The sequence below is a fragment of the Empidonax traillii genome, unplaced genomic scaffold (assembly GCF_003031625.1).
Source record: "Empidonax traillii isolate 1590-97213 ecotype Southwest subspecies unplaced genomic scaffold, ASM303162v1 scaffold361:size2146424, whole genome shotgun sequence".
Taxonomy (NCBI): domain Eukaryota; kingdom Metazoa; phylum Chordata; class Aves; order Passeriformes; family Tyrannidae; genus Empidonax; species Empidonax traillii.
The window spans coordinates 646,113-670,375 of record NW_020955554.1 but is presented as its reverse complement, the minus strand read 5'-3'; the positions used below and the strand labels follow the sequence as shown (position 1 = coordinate 670,375).

The following is a 24,263-nucleotide window of genomic DNA, read 5'->3' as shown; positions in this document are numbered from 1 at the left end:
CCACCAGGAGCGGCCCAGGGGAGGGGCAGGAGGCAACCACACCGCTCCGTGCAGGTATAAAATCCTGATCATTATCGACTGACAGCGCAGCCGAGGCTGCCCCGCAGGAGGGGGGTTCCTCCCCAGGCCCCCCCCGGCGGCGCGTGGGCCCGCGGTCCTGGAAGCAGATCACAGGACACGTTATTTCTCCTCCTCCTCCTTTTCCCACTGCGTCGGCTGTTTACAGCGCCCCATTCACACTCCAAACATGTAGAGAGAATTTTCCCCCATCACATTTCCCTGTCAGAGCTGTCAAGCCGAATCCCGCTTTAATCTGCCAAAAGCACTTTTCTGCTGACATTTTTAATAAATACTTTCAGCTTTTAAACACATTTGTGGGAGCCATTTTTTCCCCTTTTTCTCCCTTTTCCTCCTGTAGAATGGGCTCTGAAAGCCTTAATAGCAAATACATTACACTTATCAAAGGCTTCCCCCCCCCTTCCTTTTGCATCCTGAAGCGGAGGTAGTGTTTTCAATTTTAAAGCTAAATTAACTGTCCAATTGAATTTAGCTGGTGTGAGCCGTTTTCTGTGACAGGTTTTAGTTATGAAGCATATTTTACATTAATAGAACTCAACATGAAAACCACTCGCTCTGGGATTTCTGTGGCTTGCCATTGAAATGGCAAATTTAATATTTCAGACATGCTCGTGCCAGCGTTTGATTATTGTTCTTCATTTAAATCTCTCCTAACGGGAAAGGTCCTAATTAGTAAAAAATCATGTTTTAATGAAGGCGAAATGCTAATTGCTAACACAAAAAGCCTTCATATAAAATTATCCCAGCACTGCCATTGATTTCTTGGTGACTCAAAAGCCCATTTGTGTGTTTACACACTAAGGCACCGTTTGCTTTTGTTTTATCATAACATTTCACTCAACGTACCATCGAATTTCCTGAGAGAAAGACAGCTTTCCCCCAAAAACCTTTCTCATATCTCAGAGGCAGGAAGCATAAAATTAGATGAACTGACTTTGCACCCAAACTATGTGATTACGTGCAGCAGCTAAACCCAAAAGATACCGTAAAAAGCTTTTTAACACAACTTCTTTAGGAAAAACAAAACAAAACATCAAGCCACTTCTCCCCGAGGAATAACAATTCCATTTTGTTTTCCCATCTCTGATCTTTTTCGCTTATCATATTATTTGCACCATGATTATAGTGTTTGCAAGGCAGCTCAACCACTTACGCCGTAACACTCAATCATGACATAAAAAAAAGTTATTACACAGTGACCTCTGGATGCCAACATTTGTTCAGCAAGATTTATGAAAAGCCATGTCAGCAGCGGGAATTGCTGCAATGAAGCGACGCTTTCTCCTGAATGGTACTTACATCACTGAGACGGTCCCTTGAGCTGCTCCGCTGAGAGCTTGTGGCCTCCCTGATGCTGTCTTCCTCGCTATTTCTGCCACTTCTGCTTGTAGGGACCTTCATCTAGAGGGAGAAGAAGGAGGGGGAGAAAGGAGATTTTCAAGCACTGCTCTGCCACCTGTTCCCGAGGTTGCCGACAGCAGTTCAGTCAAAGTTTCACTCCTACGCCCACGGCACAGCGGAGAGGACGCCTGTCAATGCACAGGGCTTCTCTGCAGTTGTGCTCGACCACGTGTGCCCATATCCCTTTCCACTAACAGGTGAGGGAAGCGGCGCTTTTGGCACTGCTGGAGGCAGGCAAGGCTGTGCCAAAATCCCTGGGCTGAGGCGAGAGGGGAGCGGACAGACAAACACCGTCACCCTGCTCCCAGCACACCTGGGCTGTGGCACTGGTGTTTCACTGGGTGCCTCTTGCTGCTGGGCCACTGCTGACCCAACAGCCAGGTCACCGCTCCCCAAACCCACAGATGTGCCTTGGGGCCACCCCAGTGCCCGCACCGAGAGGTTGGGACTGGCACGGCGGCCGGTGAGAGACACCGGCCTGAAACAACTTGCTTCGGATACCACACAGAATTTGAACTGATGCAGGATTAACTCCTACAGCCAAGGCTTGTTCTCTAACTGCTACATCATCCTACTTCCTTCACCTGAAGCTGAGCTTGGTTTTGGCCACAAGTGAGAGAGCCAAATGTTTGAAATCACAGCAACCTCCTGCTTACATCTGCCAAGAGTGTTACAGGGGGAGGAGAGGGGTAGGATAGATGTCATTCACAGCTTCATTCCTGGGCTCATTTACTAACAAATTATTCTGCTAATTCCCTTGTGAAATATTGGGTGGAAAGAAGTGTTTAATTTATTAATAGGTTCTATTCATATCAGTTTGGTTCCATTTAAATTACACTATTTAAAATGTCGGCTTGTACAAATTGGTGTGCTTAATGGTAATAAAATCCCCTTTGTTTCTTTCTGTCCCGTTTCCTGGCGGTGTCAGTGGCCAGCAGGGCTTGCTTGTGGTGCTGATATAACCCCCCCCCAGCCCTGCTGAGACTTTTAGACTCAGATACATCAAAGTCCTAGAAATAAACATTTGCTCACGGTCACCTCATCACACACCCACCACTCTCAGCACAGTGCCCTGTGTCACTCACTGTAAGCCACCTTCCCAATACACTGCCCAGTTGTAAACTTTTATTAAGACCAGTATTTCGTCTTTGCTCCTACATCAAAACCTTCAAACAGCACAGCAATGAGAGGCAAACCCTACTGCCATCTGCTAAAAGCATTTCCAACCAGCAGTGGGCTTGCATTTGCAGCTACCAGCACCACATACCAAGGCAGGAAATAACCCACTTTAAATGCATCATGTTCAGTCTGTATTGCCTGTTTCCTTAATAAATAGGTCAACGACATCAAACACAGAAATCTAATGGTACTACATCAATATTGCCCCTTATCCATCAACATTTTAATTCCACATATAATTAAGTAAATTTGGTAAGGTTGTTTTTTTTTTCTTAAATACGTAAAATGATTGTTATTCACTTACTTTATTCCTTTTTAGGTCTTTATTAACCAATTATTACTTCAGCTATCCCATTATCTAGGCTAGGATCGATGCCAAGCCAATAAGACAAATGGTAATATCCCCTTGATTACAGCCTTTCAGAAACACTGGCACACCAGCTTTCTTCTGTCATCTGGGTCTCCCTACACTTACCCAAAACCCAACTCCACTGGTTCCCAGTCATCAGCCAGCTCTTCTGAAACTCTTGGCTGTAAAGGATCTGACCCGCCAATCTCAGCGCTTCCAGACAGCAGGTGCTTAGTTCCTGCCTCAAATAGGAACCACTTAACCATTCCAGAACAGAATTCCAATTTCCCTAATACAGCACAGAAATGCCTATTGAATTCTGCGGCTTTCTGATTTCTCATCCATAACCTTAACCCTCCCACCTAGGAACGCATCAAAGCCTGTCAAGATTACCACACTTCTGACCTGAACAACTCCTAGAGAGCTGCAAATTAAAGGAAAAATAAATTACACCGTTCCAAATCCCTTCGCCTTCCCGAGTGCAAATGGTCAACAGAATTAATTCAAAAGGACTAAACTGCCAGCTGCTTTAAGTTAGCCCAGACTCACCCAACCTGTTACCAGACTCGAACCTTTTGCTGTTTTTCTTGAGTCACAGTCAGCTCCGAACACCACCCGTTTCTTTTCTCCAAATTTCATTAAAGGAAAAACTACACCTACACCCACGGTAACAAATTGAGACAATTTGACCTGACAAGGTCTTGCACGGGCAAGCAAATTAGAAGCATCACTGCTGCCATTAACCTTTCCAAGTAAATATCAATTATTAAACTTGCTGCACTACCTCTGTCCCCAGTTTGCTGCTGTGAATTAAGAGGGTCATCAGCCTTTTTGACAGATCTTGTTCATTTACACCTGCTGCCTGCCAGCAGGGGAGCCCGCACACCCGCAGCCCCAGCGCTCAGCCAAGCTGCCTTAATTCATCAGTAATTACCCTAATGAGCCGCATGCAGGACCCAACGAGGAGGACAAGTTGTTCTGCTAAATGGATGCATTGGTTTCACGGGCACTCTCAGCAGACCTGGGTATTAGTGAGCTGGTCAAAAGCTTCTTTCCCAAAGTTGCCACTGACTCTGTTGCTTGATCTGTAGTGATTTTCTCTGGCTGTTCTTGCTTGAGTTCCAGAAATTCCTCCTGACCACGTTTCCCTGATCGAGTTTTACTATAAAAACCAGTATTCCTCTCCCTTGGAAAAGGTCATTACTGTTGCAGACACTGCACTGCCTCTGTGGGCCAGGGCGAGGTGGGTTCCCAGCCTGAGGATGTCACAGCTGTCTCAGCACAACCTAAGGCAGCAAGATATTAATGCCCATATATATGCACTGAAACATTGAATAGGTGCTGAAGTTTTACTCAAGCAGAGCCTGTTTCATCGCTGGAGTTAAGGGAATTCTCCAAAAGCATTAATTAAACCCAAGGCTGCTTAAAAACCAGACCAGTGCAGTCTCCTAGAAGATAAATAACACCCCTGACCCACCACACACTGCAGAAGAAAGCTGGCAGCAGGCAATGCTGGCTCTCTGCAATAGCTACAATCCAGCTTTTACCAGGAACGACAGATCTTTGTTTGAGAAAGTGGAAGAGACTGTTTCCAGCTCGGTGGGAGCGGGCCAGCACTGCTGACAGGGCTGGCTCGGTGGGGAAGGACTGGGGGCAAGGTACAGAGGGTTTGTAAGGCCGTGATCAATTGGAGTGCTGCAGGTGCTCACGGACAGTCCCAAGCCACGTTCAGAGCCAAGAATTATGAACCTGGCGCTGTTGGACATCATGTAGCATGATTAAATATCATAACTCATCCTGGTAATAACTCCAGCTCTCATTAAAGTCCAGTTCTGCTATCCTGGAATGCCGCTGCCTTTCCATGTCTCCCATCCAACTTCCCCCGCCCTGTGTTTTTCCTGTGGGGCAGGGGGGTGGTGGAATATATGAATGGGCAGAACGGGTCTTGCTTCCCCCTGAAAGGGCTTTTTCATGACCACTACGCTGGCTCTCAGCCCCTGCTTTTTAATCATAACAGATCAGGCTGCTCTCCATTTACTCAGGCCTTCCCCCTGTCAGAGGAAAGCACGTTTTTATCTGCCGCACCTCTTTTCGCATCGCGGGCGCGCCGCCCCCCGCTCATCATTAATAAATACACTTCGATTTATCACAAGATCCATTTGAGTGCCACGGGGAGCCCGGGGCGAAAGGAGACGAATTCTTTTCTTAAGTTGTTCTGAAAGGTGCTGGGCTCCCCGACCCTCACCCCCATTAACCCGGCGCAGCTCGCGCGCTCCTACTGGGAGCTCCACGCCTCGCGCAGCGGCAAACTCGGACTGATCTTGTGCCATCTCAATATATTTGTTCATTATCTCGCGCACACACAGAAGCATTTGGAAATGTACTCGGGGCACAGGCCAAATTGAATCATCTGCCTTCATTTTCCACACGATCTGAAGCTACAGCTGCTACAACAGGCTGTGGGATTTTTATTTTCCTTCCTTAACAGGTTTTTCTTTTTTTTTTTTTTTTTTTTCTCCCCCCACCCCTTGCTCTTAAAGTCACAGCAGTCTCGTTTTAAACCCCTTGCTGCTGGCTTGGGTTTGTGTCTGTTTTATACAAAACGGGTCTTGCATACACACAGAGGGTGGGAAAAGAAATTCCCAGCAACCTCCCTCTGTGCTGTTCTGAAGACAGAAAGCAGCAGCCTCAGGGAGAGACATAATTAAAATATTCATCTCTGAGATGCCTGTTCTGGTAGCTCAGATGGGTCTATTAACCCACAAATCCTCTCTCACCTCTGCCAGTGGACAGGCACCGGCAGGAATGGCACCCACCTGCTTTGTGCTACACCTTGGAGCCAGGAATGGTTCCGTGAAAGGAGAGCAGCCCTTCCAGATCAGATGGGGCAAAGAGCTCCACTGAGCAGCACCCAGCCAAGCTGTCCCCTTTCAAGAGCACGTTAACTTCTGAGAAAGAAGTGTAATTCCTTTTCAGAGCTCTGGAAGATCAATTTTCGTTTGTCTTGAGAGAAAGGACAGGCCAAACACAACCTCTGGATTTAGGATTTTACTGACTTCACGGCAAATCTATTTTGGCAGGAGCCACTTGGAGATAAGCAGGTACAGCTGAGAGGCATCCAAGCCTCAGAGTTTAGGTCCAAGCTTTCAGATCACCAGCGATAGGGGTGAATCAACCTTATCATGCTCATCTATCTCAACTAATGCTGCTGAACACCACTTTACATCTCATCAGCGTGTACTGACTTTATCACCTGCTCTGCCAAAGGACCCTTTTCCAACTGTTTCTACGGGGTCAACCCAAGGAAGAAAAATTTTCTGTGGGTAACATTTCCTTCTAACAGAGACCACGATTTCACAGGGCCACAAGAACTGTTAGGGGAAACTGTTCCAAAAACTTATCAAAGCTAATTGTACGGCCTGTCTCCTTCCCAGCAAACACAAAAATTATGTTTAAACAGTATTTTGTGAAGACTTTTTTTGCTAACATATGCTTGCATTTTATTATCAACTCCAAGATAAGCTCGTGTTTCTCTGATAGACTATCCATGGTAGCAACTTTCTGCAGCACAAGACAGTAAACTGCCTTAATAAATACAAATGGACAATTTAATTAAAACATATTGGAGACTTGGAAAAAGTACTGTTTGTGGACGAAACAGTCTGCTAAAAGATTGCATTCAAGACTAGCTCAGTTCACTTGAAGCAGGCAACAATAAGTGGCAGTGAAACACACTGCACAGAGCTCTACCCCCATGATTAAAGACCATGCCGAAATTATAAACGTCTGTTTTCCAGAAGGGGGAAAAAAAAAAGTCACCCAGTTGCCTCTGGTTTTAATGCTCGAAACAAAACAAACCATTTGGCTTTAAAAATGTACTTCTTTAAACCTGAAAAGACCCATGTATCAAAACAAGGTGGAATCAGCTAAACACATTACTTCTGATTTGTTTCCCTGAAAATCCAGCCTTAATGCATTCTAACAAAATTTATCTATCCCAAGCATACCTCATAATGAGATCAACTGGGAAAAATATCAGGCTTGTTTGTATATTTTATACTTGCTCTAACTTGGCAGTTTGGAGATTATGTATTCCCCAGGTCCCTCCTTAAATCGTTTCACACGCTGCAATTTGATTTTCTTTGCTTGCCCTTTTCCACAATTTTTTTTGATACATTTTATTGAGCTCTGGCTCAGAGGGAAACGTTTCCTTTGAATTAAGGGTGCAATCATTTTTTTCCCCTCTAAATAAGGACATATGGCGTAGAAAGCAATGTTATGGTCCAAGTATTTTATGATTGAAGTAGGACTCATTTTAAAAAATGACAGTAGCATCAGGTTGGATTAGAGTAGTTTTTCTAATTGGGTGGTGCTGTTGTGGAGGCTGTGATGGGCTATCTTGGCCATAACTCATTTTAAATATGACATGTCCGTTTTCACTTGCTGTGATGAAGAAGAAAACAGCAGCAGTGTTACGATACCGAGGGAAAACTGCTTCTTTTTTTTAGCATTCACTCAGAAAGTTCCATGATGTTTCCAAGGTTGGTGTTCATATATTTACCTGCTATGCAGTCTTCTGGTTTCTAACCCTGGCTTACCAGTTTCCTCTGCCTAAGACATTTCAATATGCCAGTCGAGCAGTCTGTGACACAGTGGTTGATTTTTACCTCTCTCTGGGATGCAGAGAGCTTGAATTTATGTTAGCAAAGGATTTCTGTGCTCAGACTGTCCAAGTCAGACGCTACAGCGAGGCAAGTGCAACAACTCACCGCAATAAAAAGTATCATCAGTGAAGAATCAAAATATTTAAAAGCTATTGATAGTTCCTCAGCTACTGGAGCAACACTGACTGTTCACTAACAACCTAACTTTGCATCTTAATGCTTGCAACTAAATATGAGGGTCACCTCCCATTCCTGAGAACAAACGACACCCAAACTCATCTGGTACGGGCAGATTTTTTTACCTTTGCAGATTTTGGAAGGACTGCTGTGTGGTGCTGTGATTAGCCAGGGCAACATCCTGCACTGAGCTCAGCTTCAGCTCACCAAGAGACACTTCTGCAGGTCTGGTGCCACTTCTAACGAGGGAGAAACGTTTGATCCCACGGCTCTTGAGAGACGCAGTCGGAAGGGCCTGGAGGAGCCTCTCCCCCCCAGTGCCCGGCACCGAGGGGCCACATGGAGCTGCAGGGCTGGCTTTTCTGCAGCTCTGGAACTGCTGCAATGATTTTTCACAGCTCCTGGGCTGGCTGGTGGCCCTGGCTATGGGGCAGAGCCGGCACCGCTTCCCCCGCGCACTCCGGAGCAGGAGCCTCGCTGCGAGGAGAGAGCTAATGCTTATTTTGGAAAAAAAGCCGGTGCTTAAGCAGGCAAAACTGCTCGACTTTCCAGCTGCCATCAGGCCTGCATAGCAAACTGCACTCTGCGTGCCCCCAGCCGCACTTGGCAGATGGCAGCAGGCAGCTGGGAAAATCTGGGTTTGACATACGTCAGTGATAAACTGTGTCAGCGCAGACCTGCCTGGGTTCCAGCGCGCCAGCGCCTGTGCAGGAGTGGGACTTGGACTGCTGAAGGGGAAAGAGCATTCCCAGCCAGTTTAACTAAAACCTGCCTCCCACAGCAAGGTAGGCAGACGGCACCTCCGGGCCCGCGGGGCTGGATGGAGAGGCAGGCAAGGCAACAGCAGGGAAGGTATTGGGTTTGCGTGGCGGGGTTTTGGTAGCGGGGTGGCTCCTGTGAGAAGCTGCCAGAAGCTTTCCCTATGCCCAAAGGAGCCAATGCCAGCTGGCTCCAAGACGGATCCACTGCTGGCCAAAGCCGAGCCCATCGGTGATGGTGGAAGGACCTCTGGAATAACTTGGTTAAGAAAAGGAAAAAGTTTCTGCACAGCAGCAATTGCAGCTGGAGAGGAGTGAGAATAGGTGAGAGAAACAGCCCTGCAGACATCAAGGTCACTGAAGGAGAAGGAGGTGGTGCTCCAGGTGCTGGAACAGAGGTTCCCTGCAGCCTGTGGTGAAGACCATGGTGAGGTGACAGGTATCAAGGAGCAGCATCCAATAAATACTTCATGAGAGAGCCGAAAGCCTCCGAGTCTCTTACGAAGTAAGATTTGTGTCTTCGAGTTTTACATAAAGATGATTTGAGCCCGTGGTTCTCATTTATAAAACGCCATCCAATCTGCATCAAATGGGAAGTTGATTTGGCAAATTTTTGGGAGGATGGGAAAGAAACGGATACACTGAAGATGAGCTCAAAACTCTCAGCATGAGAACAGATCATCAGAACGAGCTGGGAACGGATGCATCAGGTGTTACCAACACCAGGGCAGTGGGCACAGCGAAGGGATCGCTGCAAGGGGAGGAGCTCCGAGCAGGATGGAGGTCTGATTGACTAAGCAACCCCTCAGCAAGGGGAGAGCTGTGTTCAGCTGGAGCCAGTGGACTGAATTAGGCTGAGCTTACACAATGCTTTTAAACACCATGTAGGAGGCAATCAGAATTGACAGCTCTAACACTGCTGCCATCTATGCATACAGATACCGTCTATTAAAGGCTAATATCAACAGCTGTGATGTTCAAAGCAAAAGCAGATTTAATATACATATTAAATTGTCCAAAGCCGCAGGAAATGTTTCAAAATACATTAGGAAACTCAACCAAGAAGAATACCTCTGTATGTCACGGTATTTCTCTTTTGGTATCACTGCTCACCAAAATCAAGGGGTTTGATTGGAATACAAAAGGTGATGATAACCTTCAAAAATGATTTTAGTAAAAGAAGATCCCAAAAAGCAAGGTAAACACATTACTAATTATGTAAGACAAGTAAAACATTCAATGCAGCTCTGCTTCAACCTTGAGAAGAAAACAGACTCATTCCTCAGTCTTCTGATTGCTAAAGGAAGACATCAGACAACATTTGCTGGGAACAAAGTCCAGACTGCTGCACAAGCTGTAGAATGGGAGATCATGTCACACAGATGTTTCAACCAATCTTGGAATAGCCAGTGAGAAACCAGAAAAAAAGACAAGTATTGGAGACATATTTCAAAGGAGCAACCAGGCAAAGGACACCAGGCTTGAGCAGGAGAAGGAAAAGAAACCAGAACTGGATTAAAGTGACTGAATTGAACTATTTCAGCAAGGTTTTCTGGAAAACTAGTCTTCTTAAATAGGCCTGGTTTCCTTTCTTGGGTAAGTTTGGTTGAAAAGGAAACTGGATAAATATGACAAGATTTAGGATTCTTCATGCACTCAATATTGCAAGACATTCTGATAAAAATTAGCACTATATAAATATCATTAAAGTATATTTTAAGTGGGGAACATATCAGGTGAGTTCTCAAAAAGTAGTGTCAATAAATAACCATATTTGCTACAGAAGGTAAAGGGACTTAAACAAGGTTTGCAGTTATTCAATAGTCCCATCAATATCTGAAAAAAAAATATTATCAAAGCCACTGCAGATAAAATTCACAGATGCCAATAACACCTATTTAGAATAAATAAGGAAGAGGAGGGGAAGGCAGTTTTGGGCAGCAGCTTGGATTCTTTGGAAAACACATCCCAATAAGTGAAAACACATCTGGGAGCAGAGCTGTGATTGTGAGGGATGAAGGTGGTACCTGCAGCTCCCCCTTCTCATGGGGACCACAGAGATCAATCAGTTAGAGGAAGCAGAGATTGGCAGCAGCTCTGCAGGTCTCTCCTTACCCAGAGCTGGGCACAAGAGCTGCCCCCCAACGCTGACCAACAGGGAAGGAAATTCTCTAACAGCAGCCTTCAAACCCCGTGTGTCCCTGCCCCTGGTTAAAGGCAGAGACAAAAGCACCCAACATTCTTGCTCAACAATTCTCTGAACCCCTCCAAGCCTCCCATGTGGAAAAGCTGAGCTTAGTACAGTCGGGTTTCAAAATTCATTACGAGGCACCACAATAGCACAATTAAAACACCACCAGATGTGTGTCATATAATACATGTTAAAAAAAGAAAAGACACACTGTGTGCAGATACAACAACAATTTGCTGTTCAAATTAATTCAGGAATCAGTACCATCCCTATAATCCCAATATACAAAACATATGCTACCGTAGGCATGCATAAATTGCATGCAGTTTTTTTTTTCCAGATAAAGCCACACGTGCAACTAATAAACTAAAGTGAAAAAATAAAGGAAAGAAAAGAAACAAAGTAAATAAATAAATACAAAGGCTGCCCGGGGAATAATGAATTTTGCAGAAACTGCTGTCAAAGATCACAGTGCTGAGCCGAGCCCCAGCCCTACCCCCAGCAGCACAGTCCCACCCTGGCCTTGGGCAGCTGCACCAGGGAACTCACATGGAAAGGGACACCAAACAGGGACCCAACCAGGTTTTTTGCCCAGCACTGGGGCGAGGTTAAGCTCCAGGGGCACAGTTCAAATCACACAAGGCCCAACATCGCATGCGTTCAGCCGCGCCACAAACCAGCCCGCAGTCACGTCCTGCCCGTATCTGAAATCCCCTAAAAGCCAGGAAGGCTCCAGTGTCCCAGCAGCTGGGGGAATGCCAGCATTAAAGGCACGAGAACCAGCACTCCCACCCCGAGGGAACTGATGGCTGGGTTTAGCAAAGCAGACACAACCCCTGGGACGCCACCACGAGTAGTTTTATTCCGACTTCTACCTTGTTCCAGTCAGACCTATGATTTGCTTTCAGCGCCAATTCAAACTCTACAAAGCCACTCCTTGAACTCTGTCTAGGCTTCCTGGGATCTGTCCTTTCCCTGGCAGAGGTCTCCACCCCCCAGCCAGCTGTCTCTCATCTCTCACGGGCAATGGAGAGCTTCAGTTCATTCCCAAACAGAGCCGGGGCCGTTTTCTCCAGGCTCCCTGCACCAGCAGGTGAACGAAGCCACGCTGGAAAAGGTTAGAGCAAACCTCACACCTCTGCAGGTCTGGAAGGCAGCTCCCTGGCTCTGCACTCGAAGCAGAGGCAACCTGAAACATCACTGCTGTCTGGTTATGATCACCCATCGTGATCAGTCAAGACATTAGTGTTGTCAAGGAAACTTCCAGTAAGCCCCATGAGCTCTTACACCACCAGGGCAAGTTTTCTGATTTGAGAAAAGCATTATAACCACCAGAGCAAGCACAGCCAGCTCCACAAAGAAACACAGAAGCAATTTCCTCTAAATGCCCAGGGGACATCCTGTTTGCTGTCTGACATCCTGAAGAAAACAAAAATCTAAGAATAATTAGAGCTGAAGCAACTAAGGTGAAACCCTTTGGTAATTTTCAGCCCTGAGTAACTATAAAGGGGTGGCAATTATTTTAGTTAATGATCACTGAACTCTGAGATTAAAGTTCTCAGCCGAGCAAGGGGAGGCAGCTCTCCAGAAGGAAGCACTGCTGTCAGGCTGAGCCCAGAGCTCCTTGAAATAGCTGGCTGATACTTGCTGCCATCAAGGGACACAGGGCACTACCCAAAGATGCAAGGAGCTAAAACAAGCACAGAAAGCTCAGTGCAGATGGACTGGAATCCTGCCCCGTCTTCTTCCTACAGACTCCAATGGTTTGGGGTGGAGGAAAATCCTTGCTGTTGGCCCAGACTGCACTCTCACGATGTGCAGCACAGGAGAGGCTTGGCAGTAACTATGTATTCCCTAAAACTGTGGGCTTTGAAATTTCTCACTGTGGCTTTGATACAGCCGAAAGGGCAAACCACAGAGCTAACCACGAGGCAGGTACTGGGGGTTATCCAGCTGGCCTGAACTGCTCCCAGGGAGGTGAGGCATCCTCTGCTCACTGAATCTGGAGAGAAAAACATCACTGGGGCCTTCCAGAAAGGAGTCAGGGTGTGCTGGGGGATGAGCTCAGTCCAGAGCAGGGGAAACCCGCTCAAGGCAGCCCAGAGAAAAGTCAGCCTTTGCTCCTGCCCCGCTGCACAGAGGCTTGTCAAGCCCCAAAATACACAAGCCCACTAATTCAACTGAAAGAGAGCCTGTTTGGAAGTTGATTTAGACCACGGTAAATGCTTGTCAAGCTTTAAGCCAAACCTTCGTTTTGTTCAGGTTAAGTAAGTCATCAATCAGTCGAACTTGAACTGGAACAAGCAGCTTCTACAGCAAAATTAAAGTAACAGCCTGGTTAATTGAGCCTGTTGCAGTCCTTCCCAAAAGGATAGTCTTAGCTGCAGGAAACACTCATCCTCCTTGTCACCTTTGGTGCAGAAAGGTATTTTTAACAGTAATAAGCATCTGCTTTCTCTACTTGTTCAGTAGGAAAGTCTAGAATTATATACACAGCACCTTAGAGGACACAGTAATAGCAAGATGCATTTATTAATGATCCTACTAATATTTCCTGAGAGCATCTCCAAATACTCTGCAAATGCCCATCAAATTTAAACAGTAAGGATGCTCAGTGGGTAGTTTTATTATGCCTTCTTGGAAGGAATGGAAAGACCAGGTGGCTTTGGGAACATCAAGCAATGGAATAAGACCAGGACTAGAACTATGAAGAAAACTGGATGGCTCAAAGCACTGCAGCTTTTAATAGCAACCATCTTGCATCTGAACCACAGGTCCTTCTCCATGGGTGACATGTAAACAAATATTTCTTAGAATGAAAGTATAATGTCAACAGAGCAGAGCTTGCTGAGAAAGCAAAACAAAGGATCTGCTGCTTTTTTGGATGCTGCATGGAAACCCTGAACCTCCACAGGAAATATTTTAGTTAAAAAGAGACACAGAGATCCAGCATGAAGCAATGAAGCCAGAAGAAATCAGGTTCTGTGGAACAGGGGTGAGGGAGAAAGCCTTTGTGGTGACATTCAGGACTGCTCTTGATTCGCAGGTCACCGAGGTTTTACTGTGGGGAGAGAGACCCTGAGTGCTGCCCAAAGGCTTTGAAGCTCCTTGGATGTGGATCTGGGAAATGACCAAGGTCTGCCATGCCACGGGATCTTTACAATCAACAGTGGGCCCCAGAACTGCCATAACCAGGGAGAACAAACCCGAAAGCTCAATCCGAAATTCAGCAAAACGGCTTCTCTGAACTGCAGATTTTCCTGTAAGGGCGGGCGTGGGAGAAGGAACAAAGCCCAAAATAACAAAATCCACCAAGGCAGAACTACGGTAGAGCTAAATAACCAAGTAATTATCCAGATCTTTAACGGTCCTTTGTTGCTGCCTGCAGATGAGCAGCAAGAGAACAATAGAAGTAGCAAGTGGGAATGGCCGAAGCCTCTAAAATATTGATACAAAAATTGAACGCGTCTCCCAGAGATGTGAAACTGGTCTCACGTGGAGCTTTTGTGCTAATCATTGTCTCAGTCGACATGGCAAGGCCTTTATAACAGCACATGTCTAGATAGACGCAGTATAAATATCCTTGCTCAAAACACTTTACCCAAACTGCTACTCACCCTGTACCTGGCAGGTTCCTATTTAAAACACCGTTTCTGCTAAAGGAAACCATTAACAGAGGGCTAAAGGAAACAATCTTCTTCGCCGAACCAACACTGTTGTCTCAGCAAAACAAAGCAATTAACATCTGAGTTCACAGGAAAATATATTAGCACAACAGATGCATGTGCATGTATTTCGGCCCTTTGGTAAAACGCGCTGTTTTGGGGCCAGATGTTTCTGCTCATGCCAAAGAAGAATCCAGCTGCATCAAGCTGTGAATATTTCTTCTGATCTGTCAAAATCTGCTATGAACTAGAAGAGAAAAAAACAGAACTGAGGTTTGAAATAGAAGCCTGTTTTCCACTGGGGATTTTACCACCATCTGTATTTTAAAAGCTTTAGTACAACTTGACAGAGTCAGAGAAAGTTTGCGGCACAATAGGTAAAGCACACTGAAATACCATTCAGGAAAGGTTTCTGGTAGAGCTGAAACATATGGTAAAAGACTAGTTTTGTGCATTTTTCCCCTTAAAAATCAATTTATACTTATTAGTTGGATTTACAACATGTTTGAATTGTAGGGCCTTTTTTGTAGTGTGCTGCCATTATGAGCTGAACCCTCATTATTGAGATGATAGAGCAATATTGAATTACTGGGCAAACAAGGTCCTTTTTCAAAAACACCGCAGCGATTGCCTTTTCTCACGGTCTCCAAAACCAGGTGTTGTTTTTTTCTTTCGTTAATAGAATTACTCTGGATTTGCACTGATGCAGGAGTAAAATCATATCCTTTTCCTGAAACCATAAAAAAAGGAGCCAAGATGGAAACAGAATAGCTGAGCAGAAAACACGAAAGCATCACCTAACACCGTGCAGTCCACAAACTACGCCACGTTTGTCAACGCTCGGTGCTGTCCTTCCTAAAAACTCTCCACCCCAGCAGGACCAGCACGCTCCCACCTCCCATGGAAAAGCCTGGAGCTCATCTCATGGGCACTCTGCTGTTTCATGCCCAAAGTTCTCCCTGGGGAGATCGCAGGAGCAGCCTCAAACAGCGACCTGCTTGAGTGGCTGCACCATTATCTTCTGGCGAGTCCCAAAGCTGAGATTTTCTGAAGGGCCTCCCAGAACTTGACCCCTAAAGGCGCTGAGATTCCATCCTCTCCTGCTCTACCCTCAACATTTCAGCCTTAAAAAAAAAAAAAAAAAAAAAAGCTCCTAAACCAGCCAAACGCAGGCGGTACAGCACAAATGAAGCAGAACAGAGCTGGATTTATCTGAACTCGGTTTCCATTCTGTTCCCCTCAGCCTTTGCCTGCTCTCCTCGCTGCAGTCAGCCAGCTGTGCTGCCTCCCAGGTGTGCGGCACAGCTTTGCCACTGACAGGGTTATCTATTTCCCCAAGAATGACGCCAGCAGTGAAAATCACAGTCGAATTGTTTTGAAAGAAGCAAGCCTCAGATGGACAATTTAGGCTTCACAGAAGTTGAAAGAGGATTTGCAGGTTCAAATTATTAATCAACACCCTGCCAGGCAGGGGCCAAGAGCAATCTGCCGGCGCTGAGTGTTCTTGGACTTAAGACTGTAAAATCTGGATTTTGGATTGACTCGGTGAAGAGAGGGGGTTGTGCTCCTACAGCCCTTTCCTTCTGAAGCATCCAGGCAGAATGGATACCTGGCTTTTAGGGGAAAGTAGGAACTTATCAATGGAGGGGTAAGTTCTTTCAGGAAATTGGGGATTAGGAGCTCTCTGAGCCAGCGGACACACTGCACACGCCAAGGTTACTTCCCTGTTGTTAAAATCGTGTTCCAGCTGTAACCAGACCGTATAAACTGCACATGGGGGCACGCAGGGCCTTTCTTTTGTTAGCAAGAGACATGAAAAAAAAAAAGGTCAGAGAAAGGGATGCTCTTTGAGAATCCAGCCTGTTGCAGCAACAGCATCAGCTCTCCCCTGTGCCAACTGTGACGACACAGGCTGCTGGGGGAAGGAGGAATTTAATTGTAATAAGCACCTAGCACAGTGTTAATCACAGAGGAGCACACAGTGGGGGCCTCTGGTCACATCAGGCTTAGCTTCAGCACCCTTTTGCTTGACCTTTCAAGCTGATACATGCCTTTTCCACCGGGGGGGTGGGGGGAAAAGAAGACCAAAACAAAGAGGGGGGAAAAAAGGGAAATTCTTCATAAACAGTTTTAAAGGAAACGTTAACTGATGCTCTTCTGCAAACAAAAATTGCATCACAATCTCCTGAACTGTCTCTGACTCTAGTGAGGGAACACTGACCACTTAGGCAGGAGGAGTAGCAGCACGGACTCCACACGTGCCCCAGCCATGGCAAAATGAATGGCTCCCACGAAAACTGGGAGCTTGAGGCCAAAATCAAACCAGAAAGAAAGGGATACGCTCCCACAGATTTTTTTTTTCTTTATTTTTACCCCAAGTGTCCATGGGAGTGTCACACCGCTGCTCCTGTTACACTATAGTATAAAATACTACTTGTTTCCTCTTGCCAGCTACTCATCAAGGATTACCACCAGCACAGCCCTCTGTTCTTTCAGATCTAGTCAGAAGGCAAATTAGTTGCAGCCTGATGGGGGAGTGCTAAATTTTTCATTACAATCTTTCTCCGGAGGTTTGGTGTTTAATAATTTGTACTGTATAAAATTTCACATATGGGAAAACACGGCACCACACAGCCTCTCCAGATGCCTTTTTTTTTTTTTTTTTTTTTTTTTTTTTTTTTTTTTTTTCCTTGCTGCTAATCATGTGAGCCCCCCAGCTAAAGGAGTGGATTTAGGGCATAATTAAAGCTTTATACTTTAATAGTAATATGGGTAAAGCTCAATTTTATTTTTGAGAAGAACACGCCACATTTGTAAATTCCCATTTCACCGAGGATCAATTTTCACACAGGCTTTGTACCCAGCCTGCTTTGTTGCTGATGTACCATGGAACATAAACCACGTAAGCAGCTCGTGGTGCTCTGGGAGATGCACACCCCTGCTTAGCCACTGCAGAGGCTCTTGAATTCCTTATGATCAACCCACGAGCAGTGGTGGCTGAGCAGGGGACATCTGCAAGGGAGCCCTGACATCATCTGCTCTGGTTCTCATCACATCATTTGGCAGGGGACTCTCTCAGATTGGTCACATCAACTTCAAACCTCTGGAAGTTTTAGCTAAGCAGGGCTGAAGTGATTTAACTTTGCTGCTGCTCTCCCAAAACCTCCCCCGCCCCCAGCCTTCTTCCTTCCCCACAGCCCTGCTGTCATGCATGGGAATGCCGAGCCTTTTCCTGTCTTCCCACCAGTGCTTTCTCCCTGTGCTTCTGATGAGAAGAATAACCTGGAACGCACTTTTGGGATTAACTACAGCTGCACACAGAGGAGCAGGACAAAGTTCACACATGAGTACCCCTGAAAGCCTCCCTGTAAAGGCTGAAGTGGGACCCAAGTAGGGGACAGGGTCTGCAGAAGGTGCTGCACAGCAAGTGACCCATCCTGCAACCTGCGTCCTGCTGTCACCTGCCACATCATCCCTCATCCCCAGGCATTTTTACCCAGGTCTTCCAGAATCCTTTTATCTTCTCTTCTTCTTCTAAATTATTTGATGAATTCTGGAGTGCAGGTCCCCTAAAGAGAGCAGCACCTCAGATGACTTACAATGTCAAGTCCCTTCCCTCTTCTCCTAAACATCCTCCCACATGAAATCCAGAAAATGCACAGAGTAGAACAATGACCACCTCTCACAACATGGTTTTAATTCAGTCCAAGTTTCTCCCATCTGCTCGAGAGACCCACAGACTGCCTTAAAATTTGGTGCTATCACAGATTTCTGATTTTCCATAGAGAAACCAGGGGATAAAGTGCCAGTCTGAGCTAGCATGGTAAAAATCTACAGTGTTCTTTGACAAACCTAATGCTTCATCATCAAGGAGAGATTCCAGCTTTGCCATTAAGCATCTCTGTGCCCCTGCATCGTGGTTGAAAGCTGGGTTTTACTCTACCAAGCAGCAGTAGTACTGGGTAAAGTAAAACTGTTACCATGGATAAGCAGCTACTCAGCTCTCAGAGCCTGCAGTATCCTGGCAAATAAATCAAATGACCTAGAACTGAGAAATAATGACCTTGAAAGTGAGAGCTTATTTCTGGTTTTATCCATCTTTAATATCACAGCTTAAACTAAATCAACCGTGCATTTTAAGATCTATATTGTATCCTTCCAAATCTATCTGAGAACGCTCAAGTCTTGAAATGCCATTTGTTGAAGTGCAGAGCTTATTGCAGCTCAAAATGTTACTTGCCTTCTAACTGGTTATGTGTGTTACTTAAGTCAGTACAACCCATACAGGACAGAGAGTTCCCCAAACTTTGGTGAACCTTGTTAGCAGCCACGAAACTACTGGGATAAAACTGTGGTAATGAGATTTAAATACAGGAGAAGAATTTAAGTACTTCCAAGTGTTTTCTACATGTCTCTGAGTTCCTGTTTCACTGGCATGTCTAGGTCCTGCTGGGTGAAGACACTCAGCTCTGTGATCCTTGTGTTCTCCACCAGGCAGCTTTATGAGGTTCACCCATCTCAGTGTCGAGCGCTCCTCTCCATCAGATCCCTGGGCAGGAAAACACACATATGGAGAGATAATAGAGGCAAAGCCTCCATGTCAGAGAGCGGTTTGGACTCCTGCCATCAGGCCCATGACAGCAATCCCTAATTCTCCAGGACATCTGCTCATCCAGCAATACACAGGCCGTCTGTCCAGCAGCCAGGGCAGCACAGGGGTTGGCAAACACGACAGAGTCGAGCTCTACCCCAGCTCTGACACGAGGCACATTTATCTCTGCTACTGCCCTGCCCCCCCTTCTTTTTTTTCCCAAATAGAAACCAGTTATACATAATGTCATTATGCTCAGCTTGTGAGGCTGAGTTTATCTGTGACTGCCAAAAGCACTGTAATCTTCAGCACCAAGTATGATTGCTCTGTCATCGTGCATCTCCACAGATAGCAATGCTCGTGGTATCCTCAGAACAGCAAGAGGTCAAACCACTGATGTTAAACCCGCGAGGCCTGAGAGCTGAAGGACGAGCTGCAGTATCAGCTTTTGCCAGAGGAAACTCATCCATGTTCTGATTTGGCGGGAGAAGGATTTATATCAACTTACACCAGATAAGGAACATGGGAAATAAATACCTAAGTCAGAACTTACTAATGGGTATTATTTCTCAGATAGGAGCAAGTTAATGCTATATAGCTAGGCAACAAAGCCATCCCATCCTTGATAAAGGCATAAACACATTATAGGAATAATCCCTGTGTGACAGGAGGTTACTTGTGCATTCATAAATTTTTCACCGCTCCTGCCAGCACTGCCTTTTAAAAAATCACTGCTCTGCCCCAGCTTGATCAAACCCTGCAGCCCATGATTTGCTTCTCCTTCAGTATGCACAAACATGCAGAGAATCCCATTATAAATCCTTTTTTAAAGGATAAATAGAAGTCTCCCATATCACAGGCAAGCCAGCAGCTTGACCTAATTTCAGTGGTTCCACGTTATTCCCAGTATCAGGTTATCTATCAGTCCCACTCTGCCATGGAAACACCAGGGTCCTGCTTTGCTCCCAGGCCCTGTGTCAGGGGAGGAACCCCGGGAAGCAAAGCCCCATCCTGGCACTGCTCATTCACCTGCCCTCCAGAGCTGGAGATGCTTTATTTCACACATATTGGCTGATTCATTCAGTCCTGATCCCCTCAAGTTACAGATCATGTTCCCAATTCAACAGAGGCAGCAATTCAACACTGAGGAAAGGGTTAAGAACAATTTTGTTTTCCATTATCATAACAGGCCCCTTCCTTCTATCAGTTGCCTCTGAAGGAAGCACAGATTACAAAGTACATCACATGCAGCAGACCCTGCTGAAAACAAGCACTGCTGCAAGTTGACATGCTATGGACTAGAAAAGGGGCTGCTGCTCTTTAACCTGGGAAAATAAGAAGCTAATGAAGAAAGAAATGATGATCTGGTTCTCCATCAAAGAATCCAGCTTGAATCAACTCAACAGTCTGTGATCTTTTTCTTCCCCTGACAAAAATGCACACGACAAAACCTCTTAAGGTAACTCATTAAAAACACTTGCTGGGGAACTCTTTTACATTCTTAGCTCAACATCCAGTTTTTATTATTTCACCATTCTGGTGCAGAGTCTCTAGGTATTCATCAACATTTTGTAAGCATCACTTTCCTTCTGCAGAAAGACAATTTGGGAGCTCTTCACCAGTCATCTTAGACCTCCCTGTGCAGACAAGATCAGCACCAGAACACAAACTAATGAAAACTGGTGTTCAAAAGAAACCTTTTCTCACTGTCTGAGAAAACTCTCAGTGAGATCCAAACTACAATTCTCAAGATGAAACAATGTAAGCTATTCTTTTTCAGACCAGAATTAAGGCCATAACTATGTTCCATTACAGAAATACATAATTTAGCACAACAAGACCTCTTGAAGGCACAGGGTATTTTCTTAGACACAGTTAAAAAAAACTGAGCGTTTCCAAGGCTCAGGCTCTCTCCAGATACACTCATCATTTATTTGGAAAATATCGAATTGCTTCATTACTGGCATGCACATCTGAAAATAAACACTCTGCTTCCTTAAAAGTTCAAGAAAGCCACACTTGAGCAATAAGCCAAGATTCACACATCAGAATGTGAGTTGTCAGAGCTCTGCTTGCATCGTTAAAGCTCTGACTGGTTCAATTATACAGAGGGACAGCAATGAAAGGAGAAGCCAAAACAAGTACTCATCCTGGAACACCGGGTATGAAATCACAACAGAGAGGATTACACAGATGAACATTATTTTGAAGGACCTTTTTCTTCTCTAAGTATGATTAACGAAACACAAAAATAGAGAAACTAATCTTGCATCTGTCTGTATGCCAAATGGAAGGAGGAGAAAAAAAAGGCTCCGGTTGAAAAAAGTGGGAATCCTCCAGTGTTGCCATCTCCATCTGCAATCTTTTCACTTCCCTGAAAACGACAATATCTGGGGGCAAAAGAGAAACTTCTGTTGAAATTTCACAGCAAATGGTTTCACAAACTCCTTGTTGTTTTATCAGCCATTAGTGAATCACTTGAAGGGGAAAATTCACCCCAACTCGGATGAACTGCCACATTTTAGGCAAGCTCTGAATGAAAGTGGTTTACTAAACAGAAAATGTAAGGGATCTAATGTTGAATATGCCTCCCTCTTCCAATGAATAAGTTGCAAAAAAACAAAACAGTGATGCCAATTTGTGAGATGTAATGAATATGCAGACTGTTAAATTAATAGACTGTGCCCCAGAGCTGATCATTTAGAATGCTGCTCTTATAATAAAATTAGGTAAGTGTCCAATGAAAGCTCAGGACCCTGGGCTGGTGCCATCTAATTGAAGTTTACAACTTTACTGGAGATTCCTTGCATCTTGTATATTTGCTCTGCAGAGTTTAATAGCTGGTGGCCTTGGCTCTAACTTAATTACAAATCAGAAAGGGAGGTTGTGTCGGCGTGATAACATTTGGCTAAGCTGAAATGCCTGTTTCAGGCACATCTCACCTGTTCTCAGCCTAATTTAAGTGGACTAATGGGTCCTAATCACATGGAACAAATGGGTCTTTAATGTGAAGATACAAAAAGAAGGCCAGCCCATACCCACAGCTTCCACATTTACTTTTCCACACTGCAACAATAACCCAATGGGAAGAGTTGATTGGCAGGTGCCAAGTAAAACACTTCAAGAAGATAAAAAAAAAAAAAAAAAGCCACGGGAAAGCAAGACTATGTAACTTTCTGAAAGATAAGATGGAGTGTGTTCACTGTAAACAAAACCACCTCCACATCCCACGTACACACACACGCACTGCGCTGCAGTCCATTAACACACAGAGCGTTCCAGTGATTAAAAAGGAAATTTAATACATCTGTCGGAACACGGAGACAGAATAAATACCCTTATCCTTCCATTTACTGTAAATAATACTTAAGTGCAAGTCAAATATTAGCTATATTCAGCACAGCATCACAACAAAACAGGCACTGCTAACGCTATGGTCCCAAACTGTGTTACTCTTAATTAACAACTGACATATATCTGCTTTTGCAATCACCCATTACTGATTAAATGACAAGGCACAATGTCAGATGCATAATCTGATTGGTTAGTACTCAGTTACCAAGGTGCTACATTTGGAAATTGCCTGTGAATTGATTTCTTTTATTGAATTAATAAGTGTTATCATACTGTACAGAAGGTAAAATTGCTACTGAATGTGAGCGATAACATATAATTACAGAAAATCAAATCCTAATCTGCAGAGCCAAGCCAGGTGTCAACATTTTAATTGTAGTTGGGGAAGCGCAGTAACACCACGGAGCAGGGGGAGGATGGGGAGAGATCTCTCAAGTGTAGGAAGAAATACACTGCATAAAAAAAAACAACTTTAGTTAGGCACGATAGCAACCCTGAGGAATGCCAACCACTCATGTGTGCAGAAAAAATTAGACTTAATTTTTCCTTTTAGACCATTATCTCACATGCTGGGACACCTGACTGTCATGCAGACCTGAACCTATCTCTCAGAGTCTAAAGACTTCCATTTTTGGGTGAATGTTTCTGAAAGATTTTAGGAGATACAAGCGTAAAACACAGAAATCCCTTCTTTCCCTAGAAAGATCAAGCCCCTTTGAGATGACACCACAAAGTCTCTGCCATAAATATAAAAACTCAAAGGTTCTATTAATTTTATTGGCTTTACACACTTCTTGCAGTGAAAAATGCCTCTCCTAGCTGCTCTCCCTGTTAAGTCAGCAAACACCACACCAATGCAACTGCTGGCATCTAAACTGATGATGTTAAATTGGCGTAAGCCCCGTGCACGGACACTCTCAAATGAGCTGCTTCCAATACATTTGATCTATGTCAGCCACTCCTAAACCAATTTGGGCGTTCATGCTAACAGACTCCACCAGTTTAACTGTGTGTACTCAGAGAATGATGCTGCTAAATTGCTGCAATTTCTTTGGATTAAGGAGGCCGAGGAGAGCCCCGGCTCCCTCCCGGTGCTGCACGAGGCAGGAGCCGTTCAAGCCACTTGGCAGACTTTGATTCCCACTCAGGGCATGTCCAAAACCTTCCCGTATCACCCCCCCATCCAGACAACACCGTGCAATTCCAGATCCACCCCTCCCTCCTTCCCACCATTAGTACCCCAGCCACCTTCTCCTACTGCCATCCCCAAGAGCTGAGATGCTGCTTCTCCCGAGGGCAAAACAGAACTGTTCCCAGTCAGGCACCATCTGTCAGCTTCTCCTGACATGAATTTCTCTGGTTTTGGAATCTGTGCTCTCTGTCCTTTGGAGAAAGACCTGGCTGGCTACAAGATGAGGGAGCACAGACAGGAAGCACCAGGGGCAAATGGGCAGCAAAGCTTGGGTTCAAAGACCACACCACTTCCCTTGCTGCACCATCAGCCAGCTCCCAATTTGCAAAGCATCTGTTCAAATCATCAGCTCTTTCTTTTGTTCAGGGATAAAGAGGGAGAGGTTAAGTCATCTTGTTGGCATAGAGAGAGAAGTTAAAACCCGTGCTACTACCACCCAGCTGGCAAGGCACCTTGGCAGCAGGATGGCATATAAAAATTCCACACGAAGCTCTTTCCAAATTAATTCCTTTTATGCTTCTGTTTTCAGGGTAATAGTGAAAGTTTCGTTCTTGAATTGCAAACCCCCTGGGCTTGGCTGCGAGATCACCAGGCCCACAAGCATCTTATCAGCACTGGGAAGTAACGCCGGTCCTGGCTTTGTGTCTCAAGGACTGTGAGTGCA

The 24,263-nt window shown here is 45.2% G+C and overlaps 1 protein-coding gene across 17 annotated transcripts in view; it reads right to left on the bottom strand.

Annotated features, from left to right (window-relative positions):
* The window catches only part of FBRSL1 (fibrosin like 1), a 492,401-nt gene that overhangs the window by 273,116 nt on the left and 195,022 nt on the right, over positions 1-24,263 (bottom strand). For all 17 annotated transcript variants that reach the window (XM_027892612.1, XM_027892619.1, XM_027892625.1 and 14 more), the window contains one exon: positions 1,378-1,479. In XM_027892612.1, the coding sequence (XP_027748413.1) occupies positions 1,378-1,479 (102 nt within the window). The remainder of the gene's footprint in view (positions 1-1,377; positions 1,480-24,263) is intronic.